This window comes from Urocitellus parryii, chromosome 1 (assembly GCF_045843805.1).
Source record: "Urocitellus parryii isolate mUroPar1 chromosome 1, mUroPar1.hap1, whole genome shotgun sequence".
NCBI lineage: Eukaryota > Metazoa > Chordata > Mammalia > Rodentia > Sciuridae > Urocitellus > Urocitellus parryii.
In genome coordinates this window covers 121,009,216-121,036,540 of record NC_135531.1, presented here as the reverse complement: position 1 = coordinate 121,036,540, position 27,325 = coordinate 121,009,216, and the positions used below count along the sequence as shown (strand labels likewise).

Genomic DNA, 27,325 nt, shown 5'->3' with positions numbered 1-27,325 from the left:
ATAAGGAAAATATGGTGATGATATGACTGCCAAACATTATTTTGAATATACAGGAGCAAAGCAATCATTTTAGCCAGAATGAAATGGGCATATACAGATAACAGGTCAAATGTCCTAACAGTCAAAATAGATATATCTGACTTAACATTTAGTGAATATATGTATTTCATGAACACTCTTCTAAGATTTTGTAAGATTTCTGACCAAACATAATTTGTTGTCATCTTAGTAGCTAAGACCATTGCATTTTTCAGCCAAATATGTATAAAATTCCAAATCTTCTGTTTAACTAGTTCGTGGTGGGAGTCTTTAAGTATGAGAAGCCATTTTTCAAGTTTAGAAGAGGATCAATATTTAGAGTTTAATTAGTATAATATTTAGTCCATTTATTTTCTATGTAAGCAAGAGTTGTGAGACTGTTATCATCATTGGGTCAAATATTACAATATTTGTAGTTAGACAAATTTGTGTGATCAGACAAAATTCACTTATCCTGATAGTCTCCATATATGATATTTTTCCCTTGAGGGGAAAATGATATAATGTCAGCTGTACCAAGTATGAAAGGATCTAGCCAAATGAAATAACATGCATGCAGGTGGGAGTGCTGTTAAGAGAATACAGGGAACAGCATGAAGAAAAACCCAGAGGGCATTATGTAGAACACCCTGGTACTTCAGTACTGCCAGTGTGTGCAGTGCATTTAAGCATGCTGGAAGATGTGTCAGTAGGATTCATTGACCAAATTTTGGAAGTTTTAAATGCCATGTTAATGAGCTTGGAATTTGCTTTCTTTTTATGTTGCTTATATTCTTAAATAGATAAGTGTTTTTGTCAAATTGTCCTTTTCAATGATTTAAAAAAGAAAAATTTGATTGATTAAACCTTGAAGAAAGTGCCTTTTTTGTTTTGTATTTCATGTATGTTACATGTATTCTTTTTTTAAAAAGAAAATTTTAAGTTGTTAGTGGACCTTTATTTTATTTATTTATATGTGGTGCTAAGGTTCGAACCCAGGGCCTTACATATGCTAGGCAAGTGCTCTACCACTGAGCACAACCCCAGCCTCTATCTGTTATATATGTTCTTTTCATTTTGGCACTGTCCTCTTCATGATGCAGGGTCATACCTGTGAATTTTTGGAAACTTCTGGACTGGACAGTATTTTAATGAAAAGTCTTACAACCACAAGATTTGAGGGAGGCATAAAAATCAGCTCCATATTCTTATGAAAGTAACCAATTTTTCTTGCTCCATTTCTGTGTAGTATGTTCATTGGGCTAACATTTTTTTAATTTGTTTAATTAGAATTAGAAATTTAAACTGGGCAATATTATGTTGACTTATGTGAAATTTTCACAGTGGAGCTTTTTTTTTTTGGTTTGTTTTTATTAGTGTAACCAAAACAAATGAAATTTGATTATATTTTTTTCAGATCTATGGAAAATGGAAGACATTATAATTACTAATACTTCCTATTACTTAAAATAGCTTAATACCTTATCAGCTTTATTTATCAAAAATTTTATCCTTAGCACAATTTTTATATATTTTTGTGTTACATGAGTAATTAATGAAATAATTTTGCAAACTCATGGGGGAGCAGAGGTTTTTTTCTCTAAATTATCTTGATACTCAGATGAAAGACTACAACAGGCTTAAACTACCACATTAATATAGTGGAAAGAACATTGAGTAGTCCCAGCTTTTTAAACTTTCTGTGAGTTATTTTGCCTTTGTGAGTACTACTTTCCTCATAATAAGTAAGAGGGTTGAGCGAGCTTATTATTAAAGCTATTTCTTTTTTTTCTTTTTTTTTAATTTAATCTATTTATTCTACTTAGGTATATATGACAGCAGGATGCATTTTGATTCATTGTACACAATTGCAACACAACTTTTCATTTCTCTGGTTGTACGCAATGTAGCGTTGCACCATATGTTCAGTCATAATGTACCTAGCCATCTCACTCCACCATCTTTCCTGCCCCTATTCCCCCTCCCTTCCCTTTGCCCAATCACAGTTTCTCCATTTTTCCCATGCCCCCCCACCACCCACTGTGGATCAGCATCCACTTATCAGAGAGACACTCAGCCTTTGATTTTTTAGGGATTGGTTTACTTTGCTTAGCGTGATATTCTCCAGCTCTATCCATTTACCTGCAAATGCCATAATTTTATTCTCTTTTAATGTGGATGTATACCATTGTGTATGTATACCATGGTTTCTTTATCCATTAATCTATTGAAGAGCATCTAGGTTGGTTCCACAGCTATGTCCCTGTAGTATGCTGATTTTAAGTCCTTTGAGTATAGACCAATGAGTGGGATAGCTGGGCAAATGGTGATTCCATTCCAAGTTTTCTAAGGAATCTCCATACTGCCTTCCAGATTGGTTGCACCAATATGCAGCCCCACCAGCAATGTATGAGTGTGCCTTTTCCCTCACATCTTTGCCAACACTTATTGTTGTTTGTATTCTTGATAACTGCCATTCTGACTATCGTGAGATGAAAATCTTAGTTTATTTTTTTATACATTTGTTAATCAATTGTATACCTTCTTCTGAGAAGTGATGTTCAGCTCCTTAGCCCATTTATTTATATTTTAAGCATTCTTTTTTTAAAAAAAAACTTTATTTTATTTATTTGTTTTTATGCGGTTCTAAGAATAGAACCCAGTGCCTCACACATGCTACCACTGAGCCACAACCCCAGCCCTAGCCATTTATTGATTGGGTTGTTTTTGTTTTGTTTTGGTTTGGTTTTTGGTGTTAAGTTCTTTTTTTATCTGTAAGTATATATTTTATTCCCACAAAAATCTTTGCAAATAAAGTATCTTGCTATTAGTTCTACAGAGATATCACTTCTTTCAAGTTTATTTTTTTTCAGTGATGAACCTTTTATTTTTATCTTTTTTCCACATTTATCTTATTATATATAAAATATGTAGTAACATATTTACTATGTATATCATATATCAAATTATTACTGTGATTGCTTTCTTTTTTGGTTTATTTTATTGATTTTATTTTTTAAATACATGACAGTGGAATGCATTACAATTCTTATTATACATATAGAGTATAATTTTTCATGTCTTTGTATATAGAGTATGTTCACGAGCTCTTTCTTACTGATACTTTGTAGTTCTAGCTACCTCAGTTCACTAGTTTAAATTGCCTATACAGGTATACTTTTCAATCTTCTTGAGTCATAGAACTAAAAAAAAAAAAAAAAAAAAAAAAAAAAAAAAAAAAAAAAAAGGTCTTTGACATGATGCAAGTAAGCTGCCTCACAGAAAAGTCGATATTTTTTCTTGCCCTCTGTCGAGGATCCTTTTGCAAACTTTAAATCACAGCTCCTTGCAACATGTATGAACCCTTTGATTGCCAAGACTAATTCCACAGATGGAAAGGGGATAAGTTTCTGGCTTACTGTCCCATGAAATTCTTCCCATATTCGGGAACTTAGTTACAAACATAGAGAAGGGTCTTTCCTTGGTCAATCAATAGTATATTCCTTCGAATGGCTTTTGCATTTTTCTATTATGAACACTTGCACTTTACTCTTTAAATATTTATTAATTGATTGAATATTCTGGATGACAGAAGTGGCTAACACTTTGATGTATGGGCAGAGTTTTGAGATTTGATCAGTTTGTGGTGGGAGCTGAAATTATATTTCTAATTATTGAACAATAGTCAACAAATAATACTGGAATATATTTATAATTATCTATAATTATACATATAATTATATGTAGTTATAGAGAATATAATTTATAAAAATGTTTATTTAGTAAATAATAGTGTATAATGATTTTTGTTCAATAAACCTATTGAGTAGGACTTGAAATAATCACCTAAATTTTATCTCCACCTGTCATTTCTACAATTAAAAAGAAAACTTCCTCTTTAAATACCTAGCATAGTACTTTTAGATTTGACTTGTGCAAGAGATTTATGGTATTTTTTCTACCTCCTGATTTTATGAGTGAAAAGATAATTGTATCATTTCTAATTCTGAAATACAGATTAAATTTAATAGCTAAGCAATGTAAATTTGGTGTAATTCTTATCTAGTTTATATCTGTTTTACTTAGAAGACATTTCTGCTTGTTTAATTTGTGATGAGGTTAGTGCACTTCTCTCTTGAAAAATATATTTGTGTTCCTAATTCCTAACTAATGGGAAAATGGAAGATATTTTTAGTGTCAGCTTTCATCAAGTAAGACCTTTCTGAAGACCTTATTAAATTCTATTTCCATGGGAATTTTGCTAATGGGTCTCTACAATCACCATTATACAGGTGATTGTAGGTAGGATTACAAATTAAAAACATAAAGGAATGGATGAACAAATACATCTTTCTTAAGACACTGGCAGAATATTAATCTTTGTACTTTCATTTTTACTTTGCTGTATTTTCAGATCAAGTATAGAAATTCTGGTATTAAATTAAAGTTTGGTATTAATGGGTAAGATTCACTTAGACAATATAAGTAATGAGTTTCCTAAGTGGGTTCTTAGTTATAATTTTGTAATAAGGCAGAAAAGAGAGAGAGAGTAAATCTTCCAGTCTCTGTATATTTAGTTAACAATATTCGTGACTTCAATGAGTTTTATACATAATGGAGGATTGAAGCATTTTAAGAGTAAGACACCCTATTTTATTGCTTGTATACTAACTTACCAATATATTTTGCAATGTAATATTTACTGAACATTTCAAAATACCATGCCAGAAACATTTGTGAAACTGGTGATACTCAACATTTGTTGGAAACTTACCTACCCTAAATACTGAGTTGCTTAGGGGTCAGCCTTAGGCTCATACTACATTCTTTTCCTGAGCAATCTCAACCACTCTTATAGTTTTAAGTATCATCAGTTTATCAGAGACTTCCAAATGAATATTTCTTAACTAAATCTCTTTTACAGCTTTTCAGACTTATTTTCTTATATTTTCAGGGAAATCTTGCAGACATACCAAGTTAATTGTGCTTGAAACTACTTTTTATCCTCACCTTCTTCAGATCCATTATACTAGTATTTCTAATCCCAGTTCCATTCATCCAGGTTTTTTTGCTAGAAACCTGAATGTAATTCTTGACTCCTTTTATTCCTTCACCACCTCCTAATTCCAACTCAAATCTGTTGCCAAGTGCTATCTCTTGTATCTCTAAACCTAACCTCAAATTTTTTCTACATTTTTCTATCACTGCTGCCATCATGTTAGATCAAATCACTATCTCTTGTGTGGACTAATGCAATTATAGCCTCCTAAGTGGTTTCTCCACATGCAAGCTGTCCAATTCTAATCCATTAAAAAATAAAGGAAGTCAAAGTAAGTTGTTAGTATGTAACTATTCTTGTATCACTTTTATGTCTAAAACTATCCAGTGACTTTCCATTGATCTCAGAATGTAGATCTCTTGTCTGTCCCAAAGGAGGTGATAGGGCCTTAATTAGTTCACTAGGGCTGCCATAACAAAGTGACTTAAACAACAGAAAGTCATTTCTTCACCATTCAAAAGGATAGAAGTCCAGGATCAAGATGTGGATAGGGTTGGTTTCTTCCAAAGCCTCTCTCCTTCGCTAGTAAATGACCATCTTCCTCATGGTTTTCACATATTATTTCTTTAATATGTGTCTCTGACCTCATCACTTGTGAGGATACTAGTCATGTTGGATTAGAGAACGCTCTCTGGCCTCATTTTACCTTAATTACCTCTGGTTTCTATCTCTAAATACAGTCACATTCCGAGGTTCTAGGAGTTAGAACTTTAACATGAATAGAACTTAACCTGACAGTTGTAGAGTGGTAAGCACATACAAAATGTACTAATGTCAACAATGTCTCTTCTATTCGTTAAAATGCTGCTTCCTCTACCATATTTTCATCAAAATCTTAACTATTATTACATCAGCATGTGCCCTTAAATATCTTTTGCAAAGGCACTGACTGCTTTGGAGTATTTCTTCAGGGGAGCAGTACTGTATCTTGTTCCCCTCTAGCTACATTTCTTTCCTAAATCCTACTCCTTTTGCTCACCAAGCTCTTTTCCATGGCAGACTCTTCACTCATCTTTTTTCCTCTGGAATTGTCTTTGCTCTAAACCCCTTTTCTGTTCCTTCCTTCCATGTCCCTATTCATCTGTGTTTTAGTCATCTTTTTTGCTGCTGTGACTAAAAGACCCAACTAGAACAATTATAGAGGAGGAAAAGTTTATTTGGGGATCACAGTTTTAGAAGTCTTAGTCCTTAGAAGGATGGCTCCATTCTTTGGGGCTCAAGGTGAGGCAGAACATCATGGCAGAGGAGTGTGGCATATGTAAGCAGCAGCTCACATAATGATCAGAAAACAGAGAGAGATTCCACTTGCCAGATACAAATATATACCTGAAAACTACACCCCCAGTGACTACCTCCTCCGGCCACACCCCACCTGCCTCCAGTTACCACTCAGTTAATCCCAGCAGGGATTAATTAAGTAATTAGGTTAAGGCTACAGCCCAATTACTTCTCTTCCAACCCTTCTGGCATTTCTCACACATGAGCTTTTGGGGGACACCTCACATCCAAACTATAAAAATCTGACTGATTTTATTAGGTCATGCTTTACATTTTTAGATGTTACCCTTTATTATAAAGAAATATAACTCTGTATTTTGTTATCTTATTGCATTTAAGACAATTTTTAGTCTGATAACTAATTCCCTGCTTCTACTCCAAATTCCAGATTCTGAATCCCATAAAGGGCCAGGACTACCCATAACAAACACTTATCAAAATACCATAGAAACTGTATAAATAGCTGATGAACTAATGAATTGAGTGAGTAAATGAATGAATGAACTTACTTTGTGAAATTATGCTGGTCCTGTGGGGATGTTAAGTAGAAAAAATATCAACATAGTTCCTGAAAAGGGCACTCAGAAGCAAGATATATTTATCACAGACATATCAAGCTCTTCCTGGAATATTCTTCCCTTAGTTATCTTCAAGTTTGCTTCCTTTCCTTTCTTTTTTTGTGGCAAAATCTGTTTAACAAAATTAGCCATTTTAATTGTTTTTAAGCCTACAATTCAGTGTCATTAATTACATTGACAACGCTATACAGCCATCACTATATTTTCAAAGCTTTCCATCACTATACACAAATCCTGTACCTAATAAGCAACAGCTTCCCATTCCCCTCTTCTCAGCCCTTGGTTATATCTAATCTACTTTGTGTGTCTGCAAACTTACTTATTCTTGATATCTAGATTAATGTTAGTGGAATCATAAGGTATTTGTTTTTTTATACTTGGCTAACGTTACTTAACATAATGTTTACAAGTTTCATTCACAGTATAGCTTGTATTAAAACTTTATTCTTTTATGGCTGAATAATATTGCATTGCATTTATAACATGTTTTGTTCATTCATTCATCTGTTGGTAGACATTTGGGTTGTTTCTCCCATTTGTTTTTTTTTAATATTTATTTTTAGTTTTAGGTCTACACGATATCTTTATTTTTATGTGGTGTTGAGGATCGAACCCAGCGCCCCGAGCATGCCAGGCGAGCACACTACTGCTTGAGCCACATCCCCAGCCCTCCCATTTGGTTTTTATAAATAATTCTGCTTTGAACACCGGCATATATCTATCCACTTAAGTCTCTATTTTCAATTATTTTGGAGATACATACACACACACACACACACACACACACACACACACACAGAGAGAGACACAACCAAGGAGGGCAATTTCTGAGTCACATACAGTAAGTTTTAATTTTATCAGGATCTGCCAAATTATTTTCCAGAGCTATTGACCCATTTTACATTCTCTGCCAGCAATATATTAGGGTTCCAGTTTCTCTCCATCCTTGCTAATACTTATTTTCTTTCATTTTTTATACCCTTTATAGTTGGTGTGAAATGGTATTCATTGTAGTTTTGGTTTGGTTTTCCCTAGTGACTAATGATGTTGAAAATATTTTCATTTGCTTATTTGCAATTTTCTTTGGAGAAATGTCTATTATGATCACTTAAATGGGGTTCTCTTTTTTGTTATTGAGTTTGTAGTTCTTTATAAATTCATAAACTCTTATCATATTTATACTTTGCAGATTTTTTCCCAGTCTGCAAGTTGTCTTTTGATTACTTTATGACTTCTAAACCATCTCAGTGAGGCCTTTTTAATCTCCTAATGTTGTTCCTATCCCCTGCTCCCTACACACACACACATTCCCTATTCCTGCTTTCTTGGCCCTTTTCTCTTGCTCTCAAATCTTTTCTTTTTCTCCAGGGACATTCATAATACATATATTGATTTTTGTGATATTGTCCCTTAGGTTGTCTTCCTTTTTTTCCCACTCCTGTAAATTGGTGATTTCAAATGCCTTGTCTTCAAGTCTACTGATTCTTCATTGAGTCCATTTAAGTCTGTTGTTGAGTCCCTCTAATGAATTTATCAGTTCAATTATTGTATTTTTCAACTCCAAAATTTCAGTTTAATTCTTTTTTATAGTTTCTTTCTCTTTGCTGAAATTTTATTTTGTTCTTATATCATTTTCCTGGTGTTATTTCATTGTATATGTGTTTTCTTGTAACTCATTGAGCTTGAGCATCTTTATGACAAACTTTAAATTCTTCAGGTTTCTTTGGACTCAATTTTTGGAGTGTTGTTTTGTTCCTTTGAATGGGTCATGTTTCTGGTTTCTTTGTATGTCCTGTAATTTTTTGCTAGGAGGTGGACACTTTCATAAACAACTACCTCCCAGTCTTTGCATACTGGCTTTGTGAGGGGGAAGGCCATAACCAACCATCTTAGCTACGTGCCCTCCAGGACCTCTCAAACTTTCTGATACATTGCTTCTGGCATCTTCCCACAGAATTGCAGCTCTAATATAGTGCTCACCTCTGTTTTAAATTGCTTTTAAATGTGGTGCTGGTCCTGTGAGTACTTTCAGTAAAGTGAGAGGATAACCAGTTTTCTGGGGCAGCCCCCAGACAAGAAAGAATATTGGACAATTGATTCATTCTTTTGTTTCTGTCCTGAGAGAAGAGCCACAGTATGAGGGATTTCTCCCTGGTTGTCCCACTGTGCCATATAGAGGTGCATGAATGTAAGCACTGAATACTGCAAAACTTCTTATAGCTTTCCCTGGGATCTCTTCTTGGTTTTATAGTGATTCTTAAGTGACTCTTGGGTTTATAGTGATTTTTAGAGTTCTGTGGCTCTCAGCTAGTCTCTATAGAGTTCTCACAGAAGTGATCTGGTTCTATATATTGTTTATTTTGTCTTTGTGGGATAAAGACAGCTTGTAGCTTCCTAATCTACCATTTTGCTAATGTTACTATGGCTATTGTTGTTTTAAAAAATGTATTCTCATAGGTATATCCCCTCTCCTTCCTCAGTGTAACATTTTAGGGAATACCACCTTGAAACAAAGTAAAACGCAGGGAACAAGAACCTGTCTTGGGTGCTGCTTGCAGCGATACAAAAAAATCAATCATTCACATAATGGTTCAGCTTTTATTTTCTCCTAACTTGGCATGGAGGTGAAACATTGCCTTGCCTTCCCTAAATCTTAAGGGCAAATCTAGTTCTATTGTGCCCCTTTAACTTCTAAGAGGACATATATTATTACTAGGGCATGCTGGTTAAACCTTTGGAGATTTAATAATATGTGCCAATTACCAACTTACTTTTCTAATATAACATAACATTCATAATATATCATTCCTACCGGATGAGGCTTTACAGGTCTATGTTTCTTCATTTTTGAAAGATTGACTACTTAAATGAATGTATAAAAGAAAATTAGGAACTGTGAAATTTGTTCTTTTGTGCTTAGTCTTCACGAAGAAGTATAAGATGCTGTTTCTTTACATAGCCCCATTGATTTTCCTGGAGTTAGCTGGAGATAACTTGGTTTGAAAATGTTGATTTTTCTGGAGATAGAAAAAAAAAGGGAAACATAGAAACTGAGACCTAGAATTAAGTACACTAATTATTGCCTTTTGCAACTTTTTTTTTTTTTTTTTTTTTTTTTTTTTTTAGTTCACAGTAACTACTTTATGTCATGTTAGCCTAATAGAAGGATCAGGGCAAGGCTGCACATTCTTAGAATTCTGTCCCCATTTATTTTCACTTCCCCAGAGGAATATTGAATAAAATAATCACACTTCAATAATATTTAGCAACTAGTTAGAATTGTTTCCTCACATTATATAATCAACCAAAAGCAGGTTGAATTAAATAAGGTTGGGTTTACTTTAATGTTGTACTTTACTGCATCATCATACATACATATATAGTATTACTTATCAACTATATCACCCATAAAGGTTTGTCTAATGCAAGTGAGGTGAAATGAAGGAGAGTGTTTCAAGTCTTGGCTTTGAAAATGTTGTGTTAATTGTTAACTTTTGCTGAGTCTGTACATTAAAGAAGGTAACAATCTCAGCATGTTAAGATCATAACTGTTAGATTAGTACTTGGAGGCAGTGGCTGTGCTGATGTGAGGCATTAATGGCTGAATGAGTTCAATCAGATATGCCACCTCCAGTATCTTCGTGTAATGATATTTACTAGATTCAAATGGACTGCTGAGAACTATGAAATATAATCTTATGTATCATCTATGTCTTAAAAAAATAGACAATGAAATTGTTCTCTTGCTGGCATATATTTTATCAACCTTTGTGGAGTCAACTTAAGGAACATATATCCTGAGAGAGTTGAAACCTTTTGTTAAAGTGGAGTTTTATTAAGTGCATTTGTGAGTTCTAGGAATTGTGGGGTTGAGTAGAGGAGGTATGTTTAAAAAGGAAAATACTCACAATAATATTACAGCATATTCTAAGGATAGCTAGATAGAAAAGATGCAGTGTAAATTATGTGCAACTAAATTATTTTTTTCTTTGTTTTCCTTCATTACAGAGCCTGGAGAAAATTCTTGTGGAATTCGATCACAAGGAGTTGTTTGATTTCTATAACAAGGTCTGTGTTTTTAAAATAATTTTATGATATATAAGGGTTTTCCTAATGTTTCCTTCATTTTTATGATTTTTTTATTTTAAATGTCTTATCACAGAGCTAACTCCTTTAAATTTTCTTTATGAACATCTTATGTTTCACAGTAGGAAGCATAGGCAAGATGAAGAGAATCTGAAAAACTAAATCATGAAGAAAATGAAAATGGTTTTAATTAAAGCAATAGCATTGTTGCTTTAATGTAAAGCATTAAGCATTGCACAATGTGAGACCCCTAGACACTGACATTTTAATATAGACCATGTGAAATACTTTGTTTTCTTGGTCCAAGGGTAAAGGAAAACATGGAAAGGAAGATGCCAGGTCTGTGATTTATCTTTGAGTATATTTTATGTTTCTTTGAAAGAACTGATTTTGCAATCCAGGAAAATGCACTCCCCCTATATGCCCCAACTTAAAAATCTTATCATGTAGTGATATTTAAAATGAAACAGCTGGAGGTACTTAAAACAGTATATTTACAAGTTCCCCCCCGCCTTTTTTTTTTTTTTTACAAATTTGAAAACTTAAATAGCAAGCATAAATTCTAATATGTTCACATAAAAAGAAAAATATTCTAAGTGCTATTTTTATTTCTATGTGATGAGTTTGGTATACAAAGTTGCCGGTGCCATTCTTTCCCTTTTATTTACATGTTTCTAAACAACACTTCACATGAATTTCTCTTCCTTCACCAACTTTCTGTATTTTTTTTCTTTTTTCTTTTTAAATAGCTAGAGACCATACAAGCACAGCTGGATTCTCTTACATGATGTTTGTGAAGACTGGTTTCTTCATCACACTCCCACCACCTCATTATTTTGCATTGAAGAAAGATTGCCTGGATGTATTTTTTGGAGGATTCAGTGACTTACTTTCTATAAATTATACAGCTTATCACTTCTTAGACAAATAACAGCCAAGGAGTACAGAGGTTCTAATATACTTTCTCTAGTTCTGTGAGCCAATAGCAGTTGTTAAAAAATACTTTTACTTCAGAGAAATCAAAAGTGAATACCATATTATTTTTACTGTCATATTGTTGCTTCACCTCTTTATTTTTTACATGCTTGATGATATCTTTTTGTATCAAGAAGAGACCATAGATAGTATAATGGGTACCCTAACAGAATGTAGATCTTTTTATTACGTTAATAAAATTAAGAAACAACCACATGTAAAGACATTATGTCATTTTTCCCATGATGAATGTATTTTGATTGAGAAATAATATCAGAAATAAATTTAAAATGGAGCTAGCAGTATTATGTGAGTTAATTCCAATGTGAGCTTCTCTGTCTGCTTCTGAGTTTAATGATTTAATAATAGTCCCAGGTTTGTGTGCTTTTCTTCGTACTGCAAATTAATAATGATTTATTTCATAGTGTGGGAGACAGATTTGGATCATGAATAAAAACAATTGTAATGAGTACTAAATAGGCATTCTTAAAATTTCAAATCAGATACATTTTGTATTCTCTTTCTATGTTATATTGTTTCAATCAATAAAATTTTTATGTTTTGAGATTATTTGAACTGGAGTGTACAGTATTTTTATTTTATGTATTTTATAGTATATTTGATGACACAAATGTGACTTTGATTGCCTGTCAAAAAATCAGTTGTATTTTTTATGAATGAAAATATCTGTCTTGTATATTTTTCAAGGAGAGAAATAGGGAGAGAGAGGTTCAAATATGACTTTTTCACATGAAGAAATTTGGTTTCAGAAATGTCCTAAGGCTTAAAAAAAAATTACAATTGAAGCACATTTGTCATAGGTAGTATATGAGTAATACAAGCATTAAAATGTCTTTCAAATAAATGTTCAGTATATGGAATTTATGCCCACATGCATTTATAACTGTTTTCCAATGTTGTTGCTTAACAAATTGAAAGTTTATTTCAGAAGCAAATATAATAATCATCATTCATAATTGATTGATTTTACAGGTTTATAAAACTCCAACTTTTATTTTTAATATATCCATAGGTGTATTTGTAATGGAATTGGTATTTTGTTTTGTTTTTGAGACAGGATTTCACTGTGTTGCCCAGCCTGGCTGTGGACTCCTGGATTTCCTGCTTCAGCCTCCCAAATAGCTGGAACTACAGGCGTGTGCCACCATACACACAGCTTTCTCTTACTTTGGTGTGCTCTATTTTGATAGTTCCCAGATGTAATTACCTTAGGTCTCAGCGATACTATAAATATTTTGGTAAATATTCTTTTAGATTTATTTTCTTGAACATATGAACATGTATAATCCCAAGATGAATATAGATAGATAGCAGTTTTATTAATGGCCAAATGAAATTCCCAGTGTAAGTGTCTAAGTTAAATGTTCAGTAATGAACATTTCTCAAAAGTAGCTCATTTTATGTTCCCTTGAGAGAACTGGTTTTATACTCTGTAAGAATATGTCTAAACCTATACAAAAACATGGTCAGTAGTATTCTCTCCATTAGACAAGATCAACAAAGACACTGAAGAAAGAGCATGAAGGTCTAATTCCAATGAAGAACATAATTATTACCGAAATATATTTAATTGCAGATAACTTTATTCTCTAGGGCATTTCCCTTGTTATACTCTGCAAGACAAAGAAAATGTGATGCTTTCAAAGTGCATGCTACTTTTTTTTTAATTAAAAATAATGGGTCAGGGGATTAGTGAAGACTGGAATCTTCTATCTCAGAAAATAAACATGTGCTGCCTAACTACATTTTGGTCAGTGACAGACCATGTGTATGATTGTTTATGTTGTATAGTCTAAGGGTATAGTAGGCCATAATATCTAGGTTTGTGTAATCACACTCTATGATGTTTGCACAATGATAAAATCACTTAATAATGCATTTCTCAGAATATACCCCTTCATTAAGACACACATGACTGTGTCTATGTGTATTTGTTAGAAGAACCAATGTACGATTTTTTTATACCTACTACAAATATTTGCAGTTCCCTGATTGTAAAGTACTATATGATTATTTTAAATTAGTAAATACAAAAAAATCATGAGGGCTTGGGCTGTAGCTTAGTGGCAAAGTGCTTGCCTAGCATGTGTGAGGCCCTGGGTTCTATCCTCAGCACCACACAGAAATAAAAGCAAACAAAATAAAGGCATTCTGGCCATTTCCAACTGCAAAACAATTTTTTAAAAAATCATGAATAACTAATCTAAATTATAGAGTCCCATCATTCAGAAATGGACATTAAGGGCAGTGTAGTAGATTTTTTGCATTTTTTTCCTATTCATAAATCTTCCTCATTCATTTTTCTTCCTTTTCTAACAAGTTGAGGCTATATTATAAATATAACTTCATACTTTCTGTATAACATTATAACAATATAATTTTTCCTATCCTCAAATATTTTTCAGAACATCACTGATATATATTCAATAGCTAGCTCATCATTAGAATGAGAGTATTTTAGTTATTCCCTTATTGTTGGACATTGACCATATTTTACTGCATAATCATCATCACTATGTAATCATCACTGTCACCTCAATGTATATTCACAAGTATTGCATGCATCTTAATCTTGTACCAAGGATAGTTTAGAAATAATTTTTTTAAGTAATACTGCATAAACTTCTTTCTTAAAAAAAATAGCTTCACATAATGATTATATCCCACTTTTTTGAAAAAATATTTGGTATAAAATCTGCAATGATTATGCAGTAAAATATAGTAAATTATTTCCAATTTTGAACATAATAAATTATTCACTGATAACTATCATTATACAGAACCTTAAACTATATCTCTCATTATTTTATTAGTATAGATTCCTAGAAGTGGGAACACTATGTCAAAAGTATAAAGATGTGTTGGGCACAGTGGTGCACATCTGTGATCCCCTGTCTGAGACAGGAGGATCTCAAGTTTGAGGCCAGCCTCAGCCATTCAGTGAGACTCTCGACTAGTTAGTGGGGCTGTACCTTAAAATAAAAAATAAAAAGAACTGGGGTTGTATCTCAGTGGTAAAGCACCCCTAAGTTATATTCCCAGTACAAAAAAAAAAGTATAAAGATTTATTTTCTATTTTTATCTTTAAGGGTATTTTATTATAAAATAATAGTTGCTCGTTGTTAAAAAGAAAAAGAAAATTGTTGTATTTTGCGATCTCAACTCCTTAGAAATACTTACCTAATTGTTGCAAACATTTGGCTTATAGTTTATCAGATATCTACTTACGATGTCTGAAAATACAAATACAAATAGTTTTTAAACATATTTATGTTTATTTCAAGGCCTTCAATGTATATTTGCTAAATTGTTAGCCTGAAGAGTTATATCAATTTGTACTCCCAACATTAAATAATAACTCACATCAAACTACCTTCATCAGCTCCTTCCTCCTGTTGTACATTTGACCCTCAATGTTCTTCCTAACAGGGTTATGGTTTGGGAAGAGTGTGGATAAGAGTGGATTAAAGATGGGAACAATGCTTTTTAATTGAGATAAATCAGGTTGATAACTCCAGAAGGACTGAACAAGAAATCTATTTAAAAATCAGCAAATATGAGATACAATAGTATAGTATTTAGGTGTATAAGCTTTAAAGTCAGAAATTAATATTGTCAATAAATAAACAATGAATGCAATGGTGCCAAAAAACATGTATGCTAAGCTCCATGTTGACAGTGAAAATAAACGTAGTTTCTGATCTTTTGAACTCTAAGTGTTGGTCAGTAAAAATAAGTAAATACATATGCAATAAATCCACAGTGTAAGGCAAAGTATGACTGAATCCTTTTAACAGAAAATGAAACATGGAATCAAACTTAGATTGGGACATCAAGAAAAGATTCTCTGATGAGTGAGATTTGAGCTGAATCCTATAGAATGAATTATAATGAAACATAGAATTCTTCTATAGAAGAATAGAATGAAAAGTCATTCTGGACAGAGAGGATGGCCCGTGCAATATCCCAGAGATTAGAAAAGTGTATTTCAGGAACCAAAAGAAGATCAGTGTGGCTAGAGTGAGGTGAACAAGAGTAGTGAAAGTGCTACAATTGGAGACTTGGACAAGGAGTTATCCTCTAAGTCTTGTCATTTGTACCACCAAATATATTGCAAATAAATATGTCTTCAGATCACTATCCCATCCAAGCAACAGTCATCTTTTCCCTGAACTAACCTGCATACATTCTAGCCCTCCTCTACTCTGGTCTTCCAAATGTTTTTTTAAACATTAAACCTATTATACCATTCCCATGTTTAAAACCCTTCAAAGGATCCCATTATACATCAAATAAAATTTAATGATCTGGCCCCTCAGGACACTGCAAGAGTTACATTCTAGTTCTACTACTTGTTGCATATATGTTGAGCAAGTTACTTAATTTGCTAAAACTCACTTCCTTTAGCTTTATAATAGGAATAATAATCTAAATAACAGGAGTTATTGGAGGATTAAATAAAAGTTCATGTTAAAAATTTAGTATAATCTCTGATTCCCAATAATTGTGTAATAAGTGTTAATGACATTTTTTTAATTACTTAAAAAAAAAAACAAAAACAGGCTTTCTGCTGAAATGGTTCCAGGTAAAGTTTGAATTAAAGTCAAACTTGCAGAAACCTTGTTATGAAGCTCCATCACTATGAATTTATTTGGAGTTCTGATCACAACTTCATTGTATAATCATTTGATTTGAAATAAGATAATAAGTTTACTAAGAGAACCAGAATCAAAACATACTTTTTCTGAGTTCCTTTTCATATGGCCCTTTCTGGCTTTAAGAAATTTTTTTTCTCTGCCAGGTGTGGTGGTACACACCTGTAATCCCAGTGGCTCAGGAAACTGAAACAGGAGTATCACAAATTCAAGCCTACCCTCAGCAACTTAGTGAGGCCCTAAGAAACTAAGGGTCTCTGTTGCAAATTTAAAAAGGGGCTGAGGATGGGACTCAGTGCTTAAGTGCCCCTGTATTCAATCCCCAGTAACCCCCACCCCCAACAAAAGAAATCTTTTTTTTTCTATGCAATGAATTTTTATCTCTTCTTTCTTCTCCATCTCTCCCTCTCCTTCTCCCTCTCTCTCTCTCCCTCTCCCTGTCCTTGCTGAGCCCACCATGAGCTGAGCAAAGTTCTTCTGATAGGCCCTTTGCCCCTGGTATGCTGTACCACCTTGATCCAGAACAATGCAATCAGCCATCTGTGGACTGAGACTTCTGGAACTATGATCCCTCCTCTAAGTTGTTCTTGTCTGGTGTTTCGGTTACAACAATGAAAAAGCTAACTAAAACACTTGGTAAATACAATTTTATTAGAACACAGCTGTCTTTCTACTGGACTCGTTCCAGGGACTTTCTCCCTTTTTGACTTTGAAGAAAGAACTTGCCGTGTTGCAAAGAGAAGCTATGGACAAGACCTCAGGGTGAGGTACTTTAACAGTTGAGGGAGAACAATAGCCTGCAAGAGGTTGAGGCTCTCAGTCCTACAGTCACAAGGAAATAATTCTGCAAAGAGCCCAAATGAATGTGGAAGTAGATTCTTACTTAAGCTTTCAGATGAGAACACAGTCCAACTGACACCTTGAGTGCAGCTTTGTGAGATTCTAAACAAAGGAACCAACTAAGCTCCCATGATAATCATGAGAGAATAAACCTCTATGTTTGTAGTAATTTGTTATGCTGCAATAAATAACTAGAATAACAGCTACTCTTATTGGTTTATGCATAACTTTGTGTTTGCTTTTGCACTACAACAACAAATTTAAGTAGTTACAACACAGATCATATGATCTGCTAATCCTAAAATATTCACCACTTGACCCTTTAGAGAAAAAAGTATGCTGACTTCTGTTTCATACTGAACTTTCTAAACTGGGGCATTCCTAGAGGAGTATAATAGTTGGTAGAGGACTCAAAAGGTCATAAGATGGTCATAGTATATATTTCTGCAGCTTCAACTTTCACTTTAATTTTTGTCAGGCACATAACCATCCAACTAGGAATTTTTTTCTCTCCATCCTTTAGCACTAATTCAGCCATGTGACTAAGTTTCACCAATGAAACAGACTTAAAGCTAAGTCACCTTTGAATGAGAAGACAGTGATTATGTTGCTTTAAGGGTTAGGGAGCATAAAATGAAAGAAACATGGTTCCCTGAATGTCGTTGTAGAGCATTACCAAGTACATGCCCTTGACATTGAGACTGTTACATTAGAAATAAAGCAACTTATTTGAGCAGCTATATTTGGGGTCAAATTAAGTTATAAACAATAGTTTAACCTAAAGCCTGACTAATAATGTAGAAACATAATTTTTAACTGGGCAGAATATAAAATATATTTTAAAGATGTACATATTTTGCAATGTATAATTCAGGCTACATGTAAATATTAAAGAGAAAATGGGAAACTTAAAAAAAAAACTGCTTGCTGCAAGATAAACTCAGAGCCACTCAAAGTTCATATTTCTCCTCCTCTTCCAATGTGGTCACTTTGAAAAATTTGAGAAACCAGGGTGTATATTGTAAAACTGAATTCTTCACATAATTCCTTTTCTATTGTTGAATAAAAGAGCTAGGACAATTCTGACTTGTTCAAGCTCATTAGTTGGAAGCTGCTCAGGAATTAAAATTTAAGTTTCATATCAGTCAATTTTGCTTCCCTGAAACTTTGATTTTTGCTATCATTATGCAAATAGTCTACTCAATAGACCAGCCTCATTTAATGCTAAAATTAGAAATGCATTAATTTGAAGGATTTTATAGTAAAGCTTAATGGCATTTATAATTTTGGAGAATTTAGGGGATTTTTATCATCCTCCCTTCCCCCACACACCTTTGAAATCTTTTTGAAGCTCCTTTGAATCTCTCTCAGGTATGAGGTTGCACTAGCTGATTAGAGGCCTGTAATCCAAGTCCAAGTAATGGCAATTCTCACAGCCTGCTTTGTCGTATTTGAGAGGGAAAATTATTAGTTTTTATTTGAAAAGAAATAGTCTGCAAAGATAAGCAAGAGGTAGCAAGTCCAGTCTATAAATCTGCAAGGAAGAGGATGCTACAGGATTAGAGACACTGTTTTAATCTCCAAGGCAGGAAAGTTAATGAATATATAATAATGTTCCCTTACTGAAACTTGAGTTCAGTCATTTTAGTATTTTTTGAATGAGAATCTGAGACTCTAATTTTTTAAATGACTTGATTTTTAAGAATATTTTTGCTTCAAAAACCATCTAGGTAAAGGAAAGCAGAATGTGATAACAATAGGTGGTAAATTTTATAGTTGCATTTATTTGTTTTTATTGATGTTTTCTTTGGGATTTTTTTATTTGACAAATAAAAATTGTATATGCATTTATTTTGGAAATTAAGTTTTGAAGAACACAATACATCCTACCTGAATTGTTTAAGGAAAAGTCAATAAAGTTTTTCTCATCTATAATAAATGTAGATTTTCAGGGAGAAATGGAGTTCAATGATTTTTCAAGGTCTTTCCTCATGTCTCCTTGCTTCTGAAATTTCCAGTTCTCTTTTGTGCTCTATTGGTAGTCCAAATTACAGAGTCTTCCTGCAGCTTTAGCCAGGCTGGCTACCTACAGACAAAGCACAAAGCTGTCCCCAGAAAAAGCCAGCTGTAACACTTCACCTTGGACACTCCAGCATTCCCCTGTATCTAGGAATGTGGTTATGCTTTGGCAGAGAAGCAGGGTAATTTTCCAAATGATCAGAGAAAGAGTGACTCATGCATTCAAGACCATGTACTCTACATTGCAATCTAGCCTACTGCATGCTGATGTAAGTGGTTCTGTGATCATCAGGATACTTAAGAAATATTGGCTGAATGGATTAATGGAGTACATAAATAGTTTTTCTCCCTTTGCCTCCCTTCCTTTATTTGCACAGCACTCATTGAAATCACTTTAAACCTCAAGTTGTACAAGAGAACTTTTCAAACAGTTTAAACCAAGTACACTGGTGTTTCCATTACGGAATAACTAGCTATTCTATAGCTAGCCCTCTCCTGGGGAGAATCTCCTAAAGTCACTGATCACTTTATTCACTGACCAGGAGATGTACATGAGGAGAATAAAAGCCTGATAACTAGCTAGGGACCCAGATTTCTGCCACCCAGAAGGCTAGACCTAGTTCTCCCATTGCTGTAAAGAGATTTATGATGGCCATGAAGTTGACCTAGACATGCTTCTGGGTACCGATGATGCGAAGACTGAAAATAATTACATTCCTACCAAATTTTGAGGTTATTTATGTGGCAGAGGCAAATGAAGCTCTTCAGGGAGACATCAACAACATTCTTGTATTGAGATGTGTGTTCAGTATGTATAGATTTTGTGAGCTCATTACCCAAAGGACTTTAATTTCCTGCTGAAAAAGTGTGTCTTGATTAAAGACATAGACACATTCATATACACACTGCCTAGAGAAGAAGAGACTCCATGATGTGGGAAAATTCAGTGACAAAAGTATAAGAAAGAAGTCTCGCTTTACATAGTGTGGGTTGTTGTAAGTTATCATAAATGTATTAGCTGTTCAAAAATCGGAAAAAGTTCACAGAGATTGGACAGAATGCAGGAAAGATGCAGAGAGCTCTTCAGTAACATTTTAGTTAAATATTCCCTATGCAACTCCTTAGATGTGTAGTGCAATGTCAGGGATCCTTTTCATCTCCATAGAATGATGATTTATAACTGGCCTTGCTACCTGTGGCAGAACGCCCTGTGAAACTGTAAAGTGCAGGTCCCTCTTTGTCAGAGTTTAGTGCTTTCTACTGCAGAGTATATTCTATCCTTTACTTGTGTGATCTGAAGTAACTGGAGAGTAAAAAGAAAATCAGCAGATGTATCGACTTTGTTGACTTGCAAATTACCCAGGGTAGACATTCTTCACACAGCAGGCTTGGAGGACTCTGGGGGTGCCCACCTTTGCTCAATATGCCATTAACCTCCCTTATATGTTTGGGTCAGCGCTCTTGTAAAGTTCTGCTTGGCAGGCTCAGATGTGTTGATAGGTGCCCTAAGCTGATAGACCAGTAGAGTGTGACCACCATCTGTGGGGTTATCCCTTCAGGCACTCAATGAGAATTTGCCCAAATGCACTGATTTTACAGTGCTGTGATTCTATACTAGCTCCCAGGAACCACTCTTCTCATTTCTAATTGTCCTGAATCATTTTCCTTGGGTTAATGCCATCCCCATAAATGCATCCTTACTTTTGTGAATCCCTTTTCTTTAGTTTGTATTTTCAGTTGAATTTATAGATAAGATAATCTCAAAACATTTTAATTATTCTATTTTAATTCCAAAGTCTATGCAGAGGATCTAGGTTACAAATGAGTCTGCTGGAAAAGATAAAGCCACAACAAATCAAATTTTCTTTCCATAGAATATTTCTTGAGATGTGAAAAATTCCCTATAATTAAATAGTTACTCATTTCACAGGCTTCCTAAGGTAAATAAGTCCTTTAGATTTACTAAAGGAAGCCACCTCTACTCCAGGAGGTGCTCTATATTGGGCATCACAAAGAACACTTTGCAGGGAGTGAAAGTTTCATAGTGAAGAATTCCTTCTTCCTCTCCATATACTTCCCTCCCCCATGTCCCTCAAGGAAGAGTGATTCGCCACTGTTTGGTCATTTATAAAATGTTGGTTAGCCATGTTTACTGGTGGGCAGAGCAATTGCAAGGGGACTGTGGCCATCCACGTATGGTGCTCCTCCTCTCTTGACCTTACTCCTTCCTCTCCATGTGTTGGAATTTCCAGTGAACCAGAGATCCCTCAAAGTCTGACCATCTTTCTGTGCCTCAGCAAAGCATGGTTGCTTTAGTTTCATGCCATGTAGCTGGAAGGAACTAAAGTTACTCCAAAATTTGAACTGAAGCTTTACAATGGAGAAGGGAAACTGGGGCGGGGGAAATCCTTCTTAGGCCTTAAGAATGAAACAGGTGCTCTAACCTAACTTTACAAAGTTCTGGAAGACTTTGTCGCTTTGCTTCCCATTTGCAATCCAGATTTCTAAATGCAGCTCCCTTGGGAATGTCAAGAGTTGAAGAGTGATGATTTGGACATTTTAGAGGTTCTTGAGTCAGTGCCATTAATGCAATGACAATTTCACCTCTGTCCCTTACAGCCCTTCTTAGCAGATCTGTCTTCTTTTTCTATTGTAAACATTTGTAGAGAGCCATGGACAAATATATCAAAAGCATCACTCATGCCTTTTAACTCTCAAGTGGGTTTTGAGTAGGAAGAGAAAGCTTTGAAATCAATGACTCTGGCTCACTCTGAAGAAGACCAGTCTGACACTTCCAACCTTCCATTACAAATAAGCAAGATTCCAACTTTTCCAAAAGCAGAGGAGAGCCATTGCCCAGTTAGTCTCAAAAGTTCATTGGTAATCTACCTACCACAACACACCAGTGGGAGGCTTTACTTCCAGCTCCTAGCAGGATGGAAATTGACCTCAAACTCACCTTCCTCTATATTCTTAAAGAATTTGAAGTTCAGCCTCTCCCTTTTGCTCCCTAGGAAACTAAAAAGTATAAAAGTCCCCTTGGTAGCCATGATTTTGTCTTTTAGACTTTTGTTTGGTTTCTGTAAGGAAAAGAACAATTGAAAACACTGCTCCTCTCTTTCCAGACTCAGCATTTAAAATACAACCCAGCTAAGTAGGAAACCAAGAAAAAAAGGATGGATGTTAACTGACAGATCAAGTTACCCTTCTGTGCTCCAGTAACAGATGTCCAAGCCACTTCAGGGCTACCTTTGTGCTTCTCTTTCTAAATGTGTTTGGTCATCTGCAAGCAGGGCTGATTCACATCATATGAAACCCATGGGATTTGCTTAAGGCAAGGGAATGAATGAATTAAAAGTTTCTTCCATATGTTATTTCACCCTGAAGTATTTAACCCATCCCAGTGTGTATCAAAAGCAGAAGAAACTTATTCTGCAATACCAAATTGTTTCTGCCTCAAACAATTAACTACTGCCATGCCTGAATCAATGTCAGTATTTATTGGCTGAACTTCATCCACAAGATGTGTCATAGGCAGGACAAAAAAAAAAAAAAAGCTTTAATTATATTAATGGCATTTAACTTTAAAGAACATGCAGCATTTCAGTTCCCTGCAGGGGGCTCTGAAATGTTTTTAGGATGTTTCAGAGTAATTAAACTTATTTGCCTCTTTCTGCTTCTCCTTCAGGACTGACATTGTGGGGGTGGAGAGCCAGATGGCAGGAGGTTTCCTCCCCCAAACCAATCATCATTTCCTCAATTTTATGCCCCCTTCAGCCACAGCTTGTTCCCAGCTTCCTCCCTACATGAATCATCAGCAGTCCTAGGACAGGCAGAGTGGGAACCACAGACCACCAAGAACTTACCCTTTACCCAGAGAGAGACTTCAGATCTCAAGTGGTACCCAAGATGTCCAGGCAGAGCCCTGGTATATTCTAAAGTGAGACTGATGCTGCAAAAATGTAATAAATAAATGAATGAACCAACTGATGCTTTGCACACATACTCAAGTTTCTTCATTTATTAAAGGAGGAGGCTGGATGTGTAGCTCAATGGTAGAGCACATACCTGGTGTGCTTGAGGACCTAGGTTTGCTTCCTAGCACTACAAGAAAAGTGCACGGGGGAGAAATGTGCAAATATGTGAGAGTGTATGTGTGCATCACACATATGCGTGTGTGTTTAACTGAATTATATTTAAGTAAAAAAATGGATAAGTGTTTTTTGGTAGACTTATGATTATCACATTCAAATAGGTTGCTGTACAAACCCTAAACTGGAAAATTCTGTTTGGTTAGTCATTCATTCATTTATACATTTGTTTATCCACTAACCACTTAATAGGCAAGTAAGTGAGGTACTTCTGGAATTTTTATTGCTGTACTTGAGTATCAGGATCTACAGGAAAGGCATTGTCCCAGGTCCTTAGGTGAAGGTTGATCCAGGAGCAAAGAGCTGTCCCTACTGACTCCTCCAGAAGTTTTTTGGAAGGAAGGAAAATGAGAAACATCAGTGCAGATCACTTCTAAGGATCTATGACTGGTCCTTGATTGATCAGACACAGAATTACCTTCAGCTCCTTAGTTAATGAGACTATCAACCTAAGGTTGATAGTTTCCTTCTAGTTACCATGCTAGATACTGGGAATTCAAAATAAATAAGACAGGGTCTCATTTCTATGACCTTAATATCAGGTTGAACATCACCCAGCTTAATGGGGTAGTAGGTGTAATACTGAATACATCTACCACAACAATGACCCACTCAAAGCGTGTAGCACTTTGTAGTCTACAAAGCCCTTTCTTACACCCGGGCTCACTGGATCCTAACAGTATTTTTATTTAGTAAATTGGACAAATGTTTCTACTTTAAAGATAAACAAACTATAACTAAGCACTTGTCAAGTCACATAGCTTAACTCGGACTAGAACTCAAAAAATTTCTGACCCCTAGTTTAGGGCTCTTTTGATACAGTGCCAATTATCAATTTTTGCTTTTTGACTTCACATTATTCCTTTGGTTGCTTTCATAATGGTTGGAATCCCTTTAAGCTCTTCCCCTTTGTGTGAGCACCATAGTAAGCTTTCATAGTAGAAGGTGCTAGAGGAACTATGAGGGAAGAAGGGGCTCACTAACAGGTTCCAGATACAGCACCGTCAATCACTGGTACTGGTGTGAGGGAACTTCATGGTCTTTTGCTTCATCCCTGTACCAGAGCACCCAGTCCCTTGATGAACTTGCAAGCCTGGCCTCACTGAAGATCACTTTCCCCTGGTGCTCCCAACACAGACAAAGAATGCTCTAGGCCTTTTTTCAGAATAATAGCTCCAGCCCCTCTCCATTCCCCCTCAGCTGCCCAACTACTTGCTTTCTGCCCTTCAGATTTGCCTGCCTGACCTTGATACCAGGTGTGCCAAGCCTCAAACCCACTGTGACTCACCTACTTCCTAGAAGGTTGCCTTCTGGTCCAAACAACCAGAAAACTTCTCTCCCATCCAGTGGACTGCAACTACACCTGGACTATGTATGAACTGCAGCCTTAAGGAGGGGGAATCTCTTTCAAGTTCATCTTCCTTCGGGCACTCTCCCTCAGCCCTGTGGTCTCCTACAAAGTTTCTACTGTGATTTCTGTCTCTGGATAGGACCTAGATTGACACACTCATCAAGCGCTGGTGTGGACTCACAGACAAGGTAAAGGAAAGAGTTAAAAATTCTATGGGAAGAAATTTTGTCATATATCTTTGATCACTGCAAGCACCTGCTTATTTGATGCCCAACACATTGAAAGTCCTGAATATGGACTGATTAACTCAGCAAAATTAAAGTTAATTTTAACGCTTCTGTTTGATGGGATATAATAACAGCTGATTGAGATGTCCAGCATGCAGGAAGGAGTCAGAAACTTGTTCATGCATGTTACCATTTATTTGTTCAATAAAACTGATTGACTTCTGATTGGGAGCATCACCACTGACCCCACCTGGGAGGCCAACTGATTGGTTGCTACTAGAGAACAAACTAGGGGAACATTTGGGAAGAAAGAATGAAAACAACACAGAAACCTGAAAAGAACCGGGAACATTCCAAGGGATACAGTCATTTCTAATTCTCAGAGAAGATAAGTGATTTGCTCAATGTCATGTAACGCCTTCTTGGCAGAGCAGAGAATAGAAAGCAGGTCTCGTAATGCTCAGTCCAAACCCTGGCCATGACATTGCAATGCTTCTCCAGATGAAGTGGGAAGGCATGATGACATGCATCGCCATCTCAGTAAGTGTTAAAAAATACCCCAACGCATGTTTATCCCTTCCCTAGTAGTTCTAAAAAGAGTTCATTTTGAGGATCCAAAAAATACTCCTGCCAGTACTACTGCCTTTTGTTAAACAGCAGTCTGTCAAATAAGTTGAATTAAGAATTCGACTCCCCTGGAGGTAATCAGTCACCTTTTAAACCACAGCATCCCAACCTTCTGAATCAAAACATAATGTTCCCTGTCCTACCTTCCCCAAGGCATCACTGGTTTCTCTGCTATGGGCTTCTAACCTCCTGTAAAGCCTCTCCATCACTCCTTTGAAGCATCTAAGGTTTAATTATGCTAATGATCTTCTTTTAGCACCTTGGTTAACTTAACAGGACATTTTGCTATTTCTGATCAAATATTTTCCAGTGGGCCAAAGCATGGAATCCTTGCACAGGGAGAGACAGCAGAGCCTGTTCCACATGCTCCTCTGAAGCTTCCTCAAATGCATAACTTCTGATGTGAGTCCTATAATGAATGTATGGGCATATGTGACACACTGTGTTTCATTAATTTTTCATCAACAGATGGGTCACATATGAGCTCATGAAGGGTATGCATGTAGCAAGAGCTCTATGAGCTAAGCCGTGTTTAGAATGCCTTTGTTGGCTATCATCGGGAAGAGGCCTGTGCTGATTAATTGGTTTGGGATGTGCATACACCTCTGCACCCGAAAGCAAGAGGCATAGGGTCCAGAGGAAATGTGCCTGCCTGTGAATGTCCTGGGAGAGGCCAGATGCTCTGCAAAGAGTTTCAGTGAAATGGTAGCTGCACTTTCAGGCCAGATCTGACTGGAGATGTGCCTTACCAGAGTTGCAGGTGCATGGGAAATAAATTCCCCTCACAGTGGATTCTGGGGTAGTGAGGATGGCTCTGTTTGCCTGGCCAATGAAATCAATGAGAAAGGACACTGCCAGGATTGAAAATGCTTACTTAGACCATGCATTCCATAGCCTGAGCTTAAATCAACACCAAGATATCTCTGGCCTGATGGTTTTCCTCAAAGCCAACATTTTTACCCCTTTTTTTCTCTGAATCCTTGCATATGTACTGCTCTAAAGATCTATGGTTTCCTCAGGGAATACCCTTCTTTTACTTTTATCTCCTTCTTCATTTATTCAAGGGATGTTGTGCTAGACTCAGAGAATACAGCAACCCTTCATGAGGGGGATCCACTTTCATGAGACACCCTGGTTAGCCAAGATCTCATCAGCTTTTCTTAACACCTCTCATAGGATTCTGAAACAAAGAAATTCAGATTATTGGACTTCTAGACCTGATGACATTGAACTGAAATTGTATAATTAAAATGATATATTTAAAAAATTTTTGTTGTTGATGGATCTTTGTTTTATTTTATTTATTTATATGTGGTGCTGAGAATCAAACCCAGTGCCTCACACATGCTAGTGCTCCCTCATTGAGCTACAACCCCAGCCCAAAATGATATTTTATTATATGTAAGTTAAGTCCCAATAAAGTTTACTAAAAATAAAAAA

The 27,325-nt window shown here is 35.4% G+C and overlaps 1 protein-coding gene across 3 annotated transcripts in view; it reads left to right on the top strand.

Moving 5' to 3' along the window:
• The window catches only part of Commd10 (COMM domain containing 10), a 197,832-nt gene extending 185,317 nt beyond the window's left edge, over positions 1-12,515 (top strand). For all 3 annotated transcript variants that reach the window (XM_026402211.2, XM_026402212.2, XM_026402213.2), the window contains exons 6-7: positions 10,942-11,001; positions 11,769-12,515. In XM_026402211.2, the coding sequence (XP_026257996.2) occupies positions 10,942-11,001; positions 11,769-11,807 (99 nt within the window). In that variant the 3' untranslated portion in view covers positions 11,808-12,515. The remainder of the gene's footprint in view (positions 1-10,941; positions 11,002-11,768) is intronic.
• Positions 12,516-27,325: the final 14,810 nt, after the last annotated feature.